Genomic DNA, 13,604 nt, shown 5'->3' with positions numbered 1-13,604 from the left:
AACAAACCACGTGACATACTAAGAATATTACTTCCTTTATTCGGTTCGAGCTCGAGCATATGAAACTTATGACGTAAAGAAACAGGCAAATATATAACTAACTTACATTTAGCCCAGATTTAGTCTAGGAAATGACACAATCAACATCAAAATCATCGTTGGTATGTTATATTTAAATATATTTATAAAGTTACTTTCATTTCCTTTGTCAACAATATTACATATAACATTGAATTCGAATAAGTTATCTTTTGCAATGTTCCAACAAGAAAATAGGTGAGAAGAGACGTTCTAGATAATGCTGATTCAAAATTAACACGACTTGAGCAATTATTGTCATATTGACTGAATGATTTTGGTGTCGATCCGAATTTCAACATAGACAAAAATACCATAAAATGTGGGATTTGAAAAAAGGAAATCTCACATTTCTCCACGATCTTTACTGTAGAATTCACGAACAGTTTTCTATGACATCAATATTTGATTTTACTGTTAATCGTGTTTAAACTCAAAATGGCATATAAAATGTCCTGTTGATGATTGTTCATGTCATCAATTTAATGCAGTTGTCCTTATGTAAAAAAAATGAGAAGGAAAAAAATACAGGAAACAATAGAAAAAATGTAAGATACAAAAAAAAAAAAACCCGAAATCATCATAACTAATAACTAAACCACAGAGAAAAGACAAACTAATTTACAAAACAGGTCCCACATAAATACAATAGAGACTAAGTCAGTACACTATGCGAAAAAAAACCCGGGGATTATCTCAGGATTATCTTCAATTTCAGACTCATTGATAGAAAATGAGATTTAATACAAATGCAATTATACCAAAAATTTATGAGTTTTAAGTATCCAGGACATTTTCGATTACAACAATTATATAAGCCAACCTCAAATCCAATCCCCCCTGACAGCATGGAAGTATTGAAAATGACATTTTTCTTCCTACTTAGATCTCGAGCTACTGCCGTTACTTGACCATTATTTGAAAAATACAGCGGGATCATTAAGATGGTATGAACTCATTATGCAAATGCAAATCATTAGAATTGACCAATAGATAAGAAGACACTATAATTTGCATTGCCAATAATTAAGTTCCTATAGTTGCCCAAATTACGATCATAATTTTGCTATTACGATCTAGAGAGGTAACTGGGGTATAAAGTATGATAACCTGGATATTTCCTTAAAGCGCTGTTATTGTATTCAGCAATACAGTAAACAGTACTAGTATAACAAATAGGGCACATGCAAAAAGTTTTGAAATAAACGAATAATTACATAAAAAACATTCGTTTAAAGTTTTGTAAACTGATGTCGATTATGACAACAACAAAAAAAGACCCTTACACGGTATATTTTCATTTTCAGATTAATGACACTGAGTTGGAAAAAGTATCGGATGTTGTCTCTAACGCAACATTTTATACAATGGCATCTTCTTGCAAGACTAATGGTCAAAAGAACACTATGCTTACACTAGAGTATTTGTATTATACACGAAATAAAGGAGTAATACGCAGATTCTTTGGTGGTAGTACGGCTGAAGGAACTAACGTGAAAGACAGCGATATCGACAAAATGATCGTTGCTTCAAATATTACGGCTTGTAAGGATAGAGACCAATCAAACAAGATCGAAGGGCAGGTTTTTATTCTAGACACTTCAGTTTGTCGTCCAGGGTTTGCAAGATTGATTCCTGTAAAACTTGATCCAAACATAAAAACAATTTTTAATGATCATGGAAAGACTATTGATGATATGTTGGAAACAATCGAAGGAGACAAAACATTTCTTTCCAGTGACAAAATGGTTGATTTCTGGATGTATTTCCTGACAAAGACGAAGACAGCAGATACACCAACAGAAACATCCCGTCATGGACCAAGTGCCACTGCGGCTAATATAGACATATACGGCTTTATTAAGGAAAAGCTAGGTGCATCAGTGGAACAAGATTTCGCCTTTGGAATATCGTTATACGAATGGCCAATTGATGGCGAAGAGTGGATTGCCAGGGAAAGAAAACATGGATGGCCTTCTCCAGAATTTATTGAAAAAATTACAAAGCTGAAATGTCACGTAGTCGCTGTTGGAGATAAAATGTCACCTACATCGTCATTAGAATGGAGAGTGTCGTTTTTGTTACAAGAAAGGGAGTTGGTATGGAATTTTAATAATACACAGCTTCAATGCTTTATCTTGATGAAAAATATTTTAAAGAAATTTCTACACCCTATCGCACCAGAAGAATTGAGTTCCTATCACATGAAAACAATAATACTTTGGCAGTCTGAAAATAATCCTCAACATCTATGGCAACCAAAATATTCACTACGTTGCACCGTTAACTGTCTTCTATTTCTAAAAAAATGCATAGAAAAACGTCATCTGGAGCACTACATTGATCGTCGAAAAAATTTGTTTTCGTATAGATTTGAAAATCATATTTTTAAAGAAAATATGATAAAATGCATTGAAGATATTTCAGCCGAAATTGTATCCCATGTTTTGCAGTGTGTCGATGGTGTTGACCTTTTATCCCCATGGCTAGAGAGTGAAATGAAGGTTGATGATTTTCTGCAGTTATGCAGAGAAAGACTGGATTCTAGAATCACAACAGAATTTGAAACATACAGATTGCCATTGGAATATTATCATAAGGGTCGAGGTTTTTTAGGAGTGAATATAGAAACTGTTCTTGCTGACTTTAAGTTACTTTCTGAATATTTTGTAGACTTTGATGATCACACACCGACAAAGGACATCGAAGACAGCTTCATTGAAGCTGTACGCATGTTTATTAATATTCGAATTGCATTGACGTATTTGGAGACGATCATAAAAGTTAAAGATAATACTGTAAAGCAACAAAAACTAGAAAAGTTACAGAAGTTTCTGGAGGATAACCAAAATATTGATGCATTATCTGGTAAATTGTATTTAGCTACATACTGTCTAAGACTCAAAAATTCTCAAAAAGTGATTTCAATTATTCAGAGTATCCTTGATTTGCCGTCCCAAAACCTACTGTACACTGGTCATTGTTCTAAATACAAGACAATACACATTGGTAAGGGAACTACAGCTCAACTGAAAGGACTTCCAAATCCTTTTGATCACAAAAAAGGATATCTGTCTACAGCTCAAGATGTCATATTTTCTAGAGCAGACCTATCGTTTGTTCCCCATGCTATGAAATTCGAATGTACCGTAGGGAGAGCTTTCATGATTCATCCATTAGTGTATATGTTATACCTAGCCGTAATAAGCACCGAATGTGACCAAGAGGCTTACGTGTACATGGATGCTTTAGAATATACAGTAAATGAATGCGATGGAACTTTCCATAGTTTCAGGCATTTGAACATATTAGGTTATTGTTATTTCCATACTGGCGACATTAAAAAGGCGTTTGAATGCTATACAAAGTCGTTAATGCAAACAGTTCCGACAGGAAGACAAAACGTGTCATTGACACATTTAATCATTTTGATGTTTCATGTGATTAACAATGGATACGGAGAAGAATGCATTTATAAACGACAATGATAGAAGACTTGTCATAAGAGCAAAAAACAAAAAAATATATGACACGAAATAAGCGTTTAAATATAATTTGCAGATAGAAAAAAATAAGAATTTACAGAATAAATTTTTACTCAATGATAGTTTCCTTGCATTAGTTTAACAAAAGACTCAAGTTTAACATATTAGGGTTATCCATAACTTGTAAAACTCAGTAAACTAAATAGCCCGCGAAAGTTTGTTTTATTGAAGTTATCTTGGTAATTTTTCCGAGTCCAACATGAAATATCATGATATCTGGCCATATTCGGTTCATCATTTAGGTTTATGTATTTTTGAATGCTCTTCAAATTCTAATTCATGAATGATTTGGTTTTCGAACGTTCAGAATCAAACGCCAATTGATATGAGTTATAAATAGTTTATATATTTCTACTAAAACACCCTTAGACAAATTTGACGGTTATAGAAGACATGAATGGTCTACATCTGCCCTTATTTGTTGATGCTCACACAGAAACTTTTTATGTATATTTTTCATACACAAAAGCAAAGTATCACAGTCAAGTGCACCGTTATCTGAAGCAAACATGTATTTCACAAAGAAGCATTTCAATTACAGATGAAAATAATGTCGTTAAAACAAAGAAAATAACAAGAAGCGTTTATTTGTAACGATAATATAAAGCAATCATTAAAAAAAATCTAATAATTTGATGACGGGTGACAACAGTGGTATAGGGAGCTATTACACTTCCATAGCACATGAGTTTATTCACGGTTTTTAATGTTAAATCAGTTTTCTATGCATTTTTTGCATAATTTATCAGAGAATATTTTTCAATATATGACTATATTGACAAACACGATGATTGATAATCAACATTTACAAATTACATAATAAATAACAATAACTGTATACACATGTGTAAATTAATATGACTACCTTGATGATGAGCACACTCTTCATTCGGTTTATCAAATTCCGAGGTGATTGACCATATCGTTCAGTGTAATTTTGATGGAGAAATATTCAAAAAGTTCTGCTAAAAGTATCGCTTTTTAAATGAGTTTACATCCATGTCGACAGTTAAATAAATGACCAAACAGACGGATACCTATTTTGTAAGACAGAAAGGTTATTTCACTTCACAGGTATTATAACCTTAAACATTGAATTTCGTGTTTCAGAATTTAATCACGGCTTCCGTAGTATATATTTATTTTACCTGTCATATTTCAGCTAAGCTAAATGTTTTCAGAGAATTTTTTAATATATTAAGCATCTAGCATTTTAGTCGTATTTGCTTTTTGCCAATACAATAAGCGTTTTTATATACATTATCGTATTATTTATTATCCTTTAAAAAAAGACAACTAATCTTTGTCATTTTTCGTAGGTTGATCATCCGAAGTACTTGCATGATCAACTTTCGCATCATTTGATCCTTCACTGCTGTTTCTAATCATATTTGGTAACAAATCAACTAATAATACATCTTCATATCTCTTTTTTTCAAGAACTTGAAATGCGCTTTCCATCAGTAGTGAAGGCAGTTCATTTGCTTTTTGAATGCCCTTGTCTTGAACCGAATTTCTAAAGAGAGCTAATATTTTGTTGCAATCCTCCTGTTTTACCTGACCAATAACCTTTTGTAGTGCCTTATTCTCCAGTTGTGACATTTCAATATCTTTCACCGATGAACTTTTTAACCATGTGTAGTCGACATTTGGTTCTCTTTTATCGTTTTCTCCATTGGCACCAACAACTTCTCCATTACTCGTGTTCTTATTTTGATTTTCCAGGATATGTGTATTAGTAGGAAAGTTAACTTCCAAGTATCTTTTTACCGACATAATGCCATCAGAGCTATCACCTGAAACCTCCTTCGTTTTCTCCGATTCAATACTTTTATCTTTCTGACTGTCGCTCTTTTTAAATTTGATCATGTTGTAATTCAGTTCAGCTATCAAAAATTCTGCTACAACCGTTTTCTCCTCTTTTGTGGTATTTTTCAATTGCTCATCGGACACAAGTTTGAACATATTCTGTAACGGGCTGGCAATCATATTACCATCTTCATTGTTTTCTAGAACAGAAAGTAAAAGGAGATATAATTATACCTTTAAAAAATATAATTATATAGTTGTAATGAATACACATAAGTGATGTTGTATTCTGCTAATAAAAATATCAAATAATTTTTAAATTCAAGATACAGAAAACAGAATAATTTGGCTTCTTTCATGTAAACATGATAAATATTCATCACTGTGGCTTTGATTTGATTATTTTCTTCGTAATAGTATATTAATTGTTTGATTAGTAGTTTTGAGCGTAGCGATCACTGATAGTAAGACAACCATTTTGAGTAACAGGAATATTAAATAAATACCACTATGATATCTTTTTCTACTACCAGTTGCTTCTCTTTTGTCAGCAAATTCAGGTTTGTCCTCTTCTTGGTGGTCGCTCTCTTTGAGTTTTGTCATATCGTAATTCAGTTCGTCTTTAATAGATTTTGCAACAACATTGTTCTCTTCTTTTGCTGTAAGTTCAAGCTGGTTGTCGGACTCAATAGATATAGACACCTTCTGTAACGGACGAGCGATAACGTTATCCGCTTCCAGAATGTCAAGATCTGAAAGGGAAAAAGGAAGTACAATTATTCCTATGATATATATCACTTTTAAAACTGGTAGATGTTAACAAAACAGGGGGGGATCCAGCCATTTAAAAAAAGGGGGGGGGGGTTCCCAACCCAGGACAAAAAAAGGGGGGGGGTTCTTCGCTGTATTTGGCAAAACTTTTAGGAATGTTGGTCCTTAATGCTCTACAACTTCCTACTTTATTTTTAACTTTTTTGGATTCGAGCGTCACTGATGAGTCTTTTGTAGAGGAAATGCGCGTCTGGCGTATATACTAAATTTAGTCCTGGTATCTATGATGAGTTTATTTCCAACTATATGTCCCAATTGAAATGCATTGATCGGCCAAAAACAAGGGGGGTTCCAACCCCCGGTACCCCCCCTGGATCCGCCAATACAAAACTTGTTATTTTAAAGCATATATTGATTTGCATGATCTGATTTTTGTTCATGGAAAAATACCCCATAACATTTGTTTTTTACTACTTTACCTTTATTCCGGCGTTTAAAAAATTACATTGTGAACGCCTGTTGATATTATCGTTGATGATAATAGAATGGTTTTCGGATATCAATTTTGTATTGAGAATTCTAATAGATTTGTTATTGACGTTTAAATCATATTTATTTGATCCGTAGTCAAGAAAAATATTACGAATATATCATGATTAATCTAACTTAATTCTATAATATATGTTATAACTTGGATCCTCGATTATAGTAGTAAATGTATTGAGTAACACCATTTTGATCCATTATCAAAGCAGGTTAGACACTGGCTCTTTATGAAAAGTTTGAAAGAATGCAACTTCTACAAGTCAAGCCAAAACTATATGGCATACCTTTTTCGTCACTAATTTCCTCCTTTGGATCCTTCGACTCAGTTCTTATATCTATCTGACTTCCACTTTCTTCGGTTTTAAAAAGTTCGTACTTCGTTTCGGTTTTTGACGAATCTTCAATCACATTATTTTCATCTTTTGATGAATGTTCAATATGCTCCTCGGACTCAAAAGAATAATTGAACACATCCAGTAATTGACTAGCCATTATAAAACTCGTCTCGCCTTTTTTAGAACTGAAAGAGATAAAGAAATTTATGCTTCTGAAATAACTGGATAATATTTACAAAAGTTTGTTGTTTGACTGGAAACATAATGGTTTATCTTAATTTAATTTTGTACTTCAGACAAACAAAACCTTTAGCAAAAATTATGGATTTCAAAGAAAGGATATTCCACTTCCTTTTTTTGCCCACTTCTTTGTCGGTATTACTTCTAGTGGACTAGACTTTCATAAAGATATCTTTTTTGTAAAAAATTTCTCTGCACCACACATATTTTATTTTTTATTCACGAAAAATCTCACTAAAGATACCAGGCTAATGACTTATTACGCTATAATGCTCGAATCAAATCAATTGGGAGGCCAAGGTAGTCGATACCTTAAGGGGGTGGGGATGGATAGTGCTCCAAATAGTGCGTAATGTTATATACTTCAAGGTCATTACGCAACTTAATATCATTGTCCGAAAGGTAATAAGGGGGTAATATTAAAACCTCGAAAAGCATTCGGCGTCTACGCTTTGGTCGGGTTGTTGTCTCTTTGACACATTCCCCATTTCCATTCTTAATTTCATGCATATGTTACCGTCCTCGTCCACTCTGTGTTTTTGTAAGATGTATTTCTATTTGTGTACATCTGATGATTTTTGTAGTTTGAATTTATGTTAAACTGTTACGCCACTGTCCAAAGTGAGGCGAAAAGGGGAAAGAGCGGGGGGTGGGGGCGTGTCTTAAAATAAGTTTTACCCCGCTTCATTCTTTAGACTGTATGTTCCGGTTCCAATTGCAAGTCAAAAACCTTTGATTCAGTGGTTATCGTGTATTGCTGTGTAATATATTTACTTTTAGTTCATTATGTTGTTCATAATTTTGACCGGTAATCTTCTCGTTTGAATTGGTTTATATGAGTAATTTTGAAGCCTTTAATAGCTGCCTATGCGATATGGGCTATGCTTATTGTTGGAGGCCGTATGGTGATCTGTAGTTCTTAAATTATGTGTCTTTTCGTCTCTTGTGGAGAGATGTCTCATTGGCAATTATAACACATCTTCTTATTTTCGTATTCTTGTTTATATAAAACTGTATTGATTTGCTGGCTCGTAGTGGCAGATGTACAAAAATCATTTGACGAAACCTCAAAGACAATCGAATTCGTAAAGCGTGGGTATCATTGGGGAACAGTATATCACAGGTTGTTTAATTAGAATCAATAATAAGAGACAGAAGTCTTAATAAGTGGAGGGAAAACTGTCAATGTCAAAGCAGAAAAAGATAAATGATGAAATGATAAACACATTTTCAAAACATTACATAGAAAACTAAGCCTGAGCTACACAAACCTAACGAAAATTGGAAAGAAGCTAAGTGCTCCGGATGGGTTATAATATTCTATCTAAAAATAATTTGTTTACACTTTAAATTTTTTTTTTTTCAAATATTATGTTATCATTTTGCACTAAATCAGTATGAACAGTTCTGTCTGATATTTTAGCTTTAGAATAATTCATCACCTTTATAACACTGCTAAATCTCTCTCAAACGCCATGGCTGTCTTCTGGTGTTGATTAATTAATATGTGTCGGTGCTTCGTGCATTATGTTGAGTAGTATATTTATATTATGTTCAGTATTGTTCAGTAGATTCAATATCAATATATTTGCAGTATATTATGTATTACCTTCAGTTATCCCAGTTTATTTATAGTCGGTGGATTTGTCATTAATGAATAATCGGCCGAATATAAAGAATCCGGGACCACGGAAGGTAATACATAATGTACTGCAAATAATATTGAATCTACTGAACATAATGTCGAATGTACTGAACATAATGTCGAATGTACTAGACATAATGAAAAATGCACTGAATATAACGTCAGAAGTACCGAACATAATTTAAATACCTCTGCATATAATAATGAAACAACTGAACATCATGTAACCAATGTACCGAACATAATATCAAAACTACTGAACATAATATGAAAACTACTGAACATAATTCTTAAAGCACCGAACATATTAAACAATGAACATCAGAAGACAGTCAAGGCGTTACGTATTCTACGGTAGCAAATGATTGCTTTGTTTACTGATCTTTTACATAATCAATCATCTCACATTGATAAAATTCATATTTTAAAAACGACCGACATCGAATAGATCTTTGGCATGTCAAAGACACATAAAAATTGGAAATGAGATCATCTTGACCCATACCCAAATAATCTTTGAAATCCGTAATGATTTATGTATGAAAGTCATACAAAGATCTATAATTTCTTTGCTAACAACATTTATATAATCTAAAAGTGTAAGACGATCTTTTTAATATGTTTGAAAATAGTCAGATTTATTTATACTTATTTGACATTAAGAAAACATTTTTTATTGTTAACATGAAATTTAGAATGGGAAGGGGGAATTTTTCAAAAACACAACAGCCCGACCAAAGACAATCAATGGGTCTTCAACACTGCAAGAAAGTCCTGCACCCAAAGGCGGGCTGCAGCTGGCCCCTTAACAAAATTATGTACTAATTCAGTAAGAATGGACGTCATACCTAATTCCAGAAAATTTAAATGAACTAAAATTGAAAAACATACAAGACTATCAAAGGCTGTTACAAATGTCATTTCCGAAGAAGAAAAAATCGCCAACATTTCAACTGACTCCATAAAAAAATGAACTCTGTAACAAACAAATGGTTACAAATTGTGACTTGGATGAGAGAGTTTTCTCATTTGCACTCATACCACATAGTCTTATATCTATAAACTTTCAGCTACCTCTTTACAAGCAGAAACAAAATATAATGAAAGTTCCAACTATGTAATGGCTTTTGAAAATACATAAAACATAAACGTAAACATCATGGGTTGATAAACAACCGGTTGCCCATAAAGACTGAAATGACGAAATAGTATAAATTCACAATAAAATGTTTACACAAAAAAAATGTACAATAGTTACTCACTTTTTCTTTTAAAACACAATGATTATGGTTTTGAACATCAAGCAGATCTTACACATATATGCCTTAGCACTATCCCTTTTTGTTTGAAACTATAGATATGATACTTTTTATTAGAGCTTTCATGTCTTTTAAGATATTTTAATTCCATAAAAAGATTTCCAACTACATGATTGATTTGCTCTATTACCCTATCTTGTAATAATTGCAATAAAATGTAATATCACAAGAAGTAAAATTGATATTTTGCGTGTGTTACAATGTTAAAATTTAATATGATATATGATTTCTATAAATTGGGAGATCTTTATCCATAATCATCCCGTTCATTAACAACATGATGAATGTATGATAGTCATATAAAGATGCAATTATTTTGTCTAATTCCTGCCTGTTTTTATATTGTTTCAACATATTTCACATCAAATTTATAAAGCACACTTTGCGTACCCAAGTATAATCATCAAATCCTTTATATTTGAGAAGTCTTTGATGACAGATATTAATAAATATGATTTTGCCATAATCTAGGTCTTTCTTTTGTTTTATCGGAGACATTATTTGTCGAAATGCGCATCAGCTACATAATAATCAGTATCGTTATCTTTTTATCTATTGTGGTAAGTTTTGTGTGCTGCCAAATGTTTTGGTTCTTCATCTGATCCTTATGTCTAATATGTTTTCAAAATCGTATTGGCATTGTCACTTTGTTTTCGACTTACGGGTTTGATTATTTAGTATATTTTGCCTTTCTTCAAATAAATGTTCGCCCATTAAATAATTAACAAACAAAAAAAGATCCCCAAACAATCCAATACCTAAAATCAGTTGTAATTTATTTTAATCACTTACTGCAATGCATATAGCTTAAGCTGCAACTAAGGATGATACCAGCTAATATCTTACAACAACTAACCACCTCTTTATGTTCTATCCCAAAATATATTTTTCATGTGCAAAGACATTATACGCATAATACTAATGCATTCATATCAATGATAAAAAAAATCCAAAATATACCATTTCCTTTTTATCAATCTCTTTTTTTCCTATCATGTAGTCGCATGTAAGATACCACCAGTTTCATTTCTTACACAATTCTCCGCCTTAAACGTTTCTATTTGAATTACGTTGTATTTGATTGTTTATTAAAAGATATAAGGACACAGCGGATTAATAAAATGACATAACTTCCCACAAATATTTAAGCCGGTGAAATATGTACATATGTGTTTGATACATTTAATACATGGATAGATTCGTTGATATAAACGATATATCTGCGTTTCAATTTCAAAACTTGTTATTGATTGAAATAAGGATCACTGTCTAATTAAGTGTAATGCCTTATATAATCTGCAAGTTTTACTATAATTTCGATTTTGACAATTAGTGACGTAGTAGTTTTTATGAAAAAGAAAAACAGCATTTTTGCTTAGTCCTCTTAATCCTTTCATATATGTTAAATATATTTGCTTCGTCTTCGCAGCCACTTTTGTTAGATCTTAGAAACTATTATTTATTTACTATCTTAGTGTAATCTTTGATTAGTACTTTTTGGCTTTTGTCTTTTTTAAGGGTTGTGTATTGGGCACGATCTGATTATGCAAGTTCAACGGAACTGAATTTAACACAATTTATGCTTATAACACGCTGGTAAACCAGGTAAGGAGAACAGTAAGAGCTCACAAAACTGTCTAAGCCAACTACATTCTGTATACGTCTATCCCAAATAAAAAGCCGGTAAGTCAGGGATTGTCGTAATTTACTGTCAGCCAAATATGGTTTTCGGTTTTTGCTTAAGTTTAAATCAGGCCGTTGGTTTTTGCGTTAAAACAGGATGGATGTTACAAAAAATTGCATGACCAAAGCTGCTCCAACACAAAGAAATTTGTGCATAACACAGACATAAATTAATGTATTCATTTCTGATAAATAAAGACTTATTTATAAGTACTTTTGATACAGCAGTCTTATATCAAAAGGGAAAACAAAATATTTTTTGTTTGTTTCAAACATTCATCAAAATTGAATGTAGAAACTATGTTTTGCTTCTAGCAGTCTGTTTGGGTTCATTTCATCATGAAAATCTAAAAAAGAAAACAAAATCACAGGTGTATTATTGGCTTGCAAGTTAATAATTCAACTCATTTGAATCAAGTCTAGTACTAAACATATAACGTTAATATTGAAAATAAGTAGTAATTAAGAGAAAATACTTACAACAACAATGAACAATGCAGATAATTTCCCATGTAGATAAAGAAAGGCAACAGTAGTATACCGCTGTTCAAAACAAGACACTGTATACTTAATACTTGTTAACATATGCTTATATTTTCTTTCTTTATATTGGCACTTTTGCGTGCTTTGTACCATCTGTATTCATTCACACTAATACTTTGATGTAGTTTTCATATTTAGAAAAAAAATGAGATATAGTTGATGCGACTATTAATATCACGAATATGTTCTCAATGTACTCTTCCTTAATATGCGACATCTTCATGCGATTGCGACGCATGCCTAGATTTAATTAATTGTACCTATTTTGCAATTATCTGCCTTAATCTTAGAAAATAAAGTGACGTCTTACTTGTTTTTATCTGGTTGTATCTAGTTTTATCTGGATGGAAGAAATTTTCTATTTAGTGGCAATTATTTTATGCATGTTCAGATCAAGATTAACCGGGATGATAGGCGGATGATTGAATGAAACTGAAAAAATATTGTATTTTTGTAAGGGACAGTAAAGATTTGCTAAAGATCCTTAATGAACTCATGATAGTGTTTCTAACATACAGAGAGTGTGATACTCTCTGCATAAAGCTGTGTGATACTCTCTACATAGTTCAAAGTATTTAACGTCCGCTTTGTAACCAAGCATGTCTACGAATTTATACATCCCGTCCAATCGCACACTTGTTATCATGGTACTTAATATATGATATGATATTATTAGAATATCAAAAAGTGTTAACATTCATTTGTGGACAATTTTTTTTTATTCCACACATAGGACTGGCGTTTGAACTTGTCCATTTTTGAAATAGTTCTTTATTTTAACTCTATCTTGATACGTGTATGGGATTCATGTGATGCGTATAAAACTTAGAAATAATTACTATTGTCTTTCAATTCTAAGACATCCGATGTATCCATTTTTTTCTCCCATCAATTTGTATTTGTATCAAGTTAATCCTTACCACAACAGTTAATCTTAAATTCGTCCGATATTTGTATCTATACAAGTAACTTTTACAGTCAAATGTAAATTGGGTAAATGCCTATCATCTGAAGAGGTTTCACCTAAAACGCAGAAAAACAGTATAAATGCACATTCATTTCTTTTCAAAGACTTTGGAGAATTGATATA

The 13,604-nt window shown here is 32.1% G+C and overlaps 2 protein-coding genes across 2 annotated transcripts; one reads left to right on the top strand and one right to left on the bottom strand.

Annotated features, from left to right (window-relative positions):
* The first annotated feature begins 51 nt into the window (after positions 1–51).
* LOC139485595 (uncharacterized) lies at positions 52–3,680 on the top strand. Its single transcript, XM_071270190.1, has 2 exons — positions 52–161; positions 1,386–3,680. Exons 1-2 carry the CDS (start codon positions 132–134, stop codon positions 3,564–3,566), a joined length of 2,211 nt encoding a protein of 736 aa, XP_071126291.1. The 5' UTR covers positions 52–131; the 3' UTR covers positions 3,567–3,680.
* A 532-nt stretch (positions 3,681–4,212) lies between these two features.
* LOC139487009 (uncharacterized protein PF3D7_1120000-like) lies at positions 4,213–7,263 on the bottom strand. The gene is made up of 3 exons (XM_071272031.1): positions 7,034–7,263; positions 5,939–6,184; positions 4,213–5,632 (listed from the first exon to the last, which is right to left on the bottom strand). Exons 1-3 carry the CDS (start codon positions 7,239–7,241, stop codon positions 4,920–4,922), a joined length of 1,167 nt encoding a protein of 388 aa, XP_071128132.1. The 5' UTR covers positions 7,242–7,263; the 3' UTR covers positions 4,213–4,919.
* Between the last annotated feature and the right edge of the window lie 6,341 nt (positions 7,264–13,604).

The sequence above is a fragment of the Mytilus edulis genome, chromosome 8, assembly GCF_963676685.1.
Source record: "Mytilus edulis chromosome 8, xbMytEdul2.2, whole genome shotgun sequence".
Lineage (NCBI taxonomy): Eukaryota > Metazoa > Mollusca > Bivalvia > Mytilida > Mytilidae > Mytilus > Mytilus edulis.
Note: the sequence above shows the minus strand (reverse complement) of the source record. Positions and strands in the feature narration are given on the sequence as shown.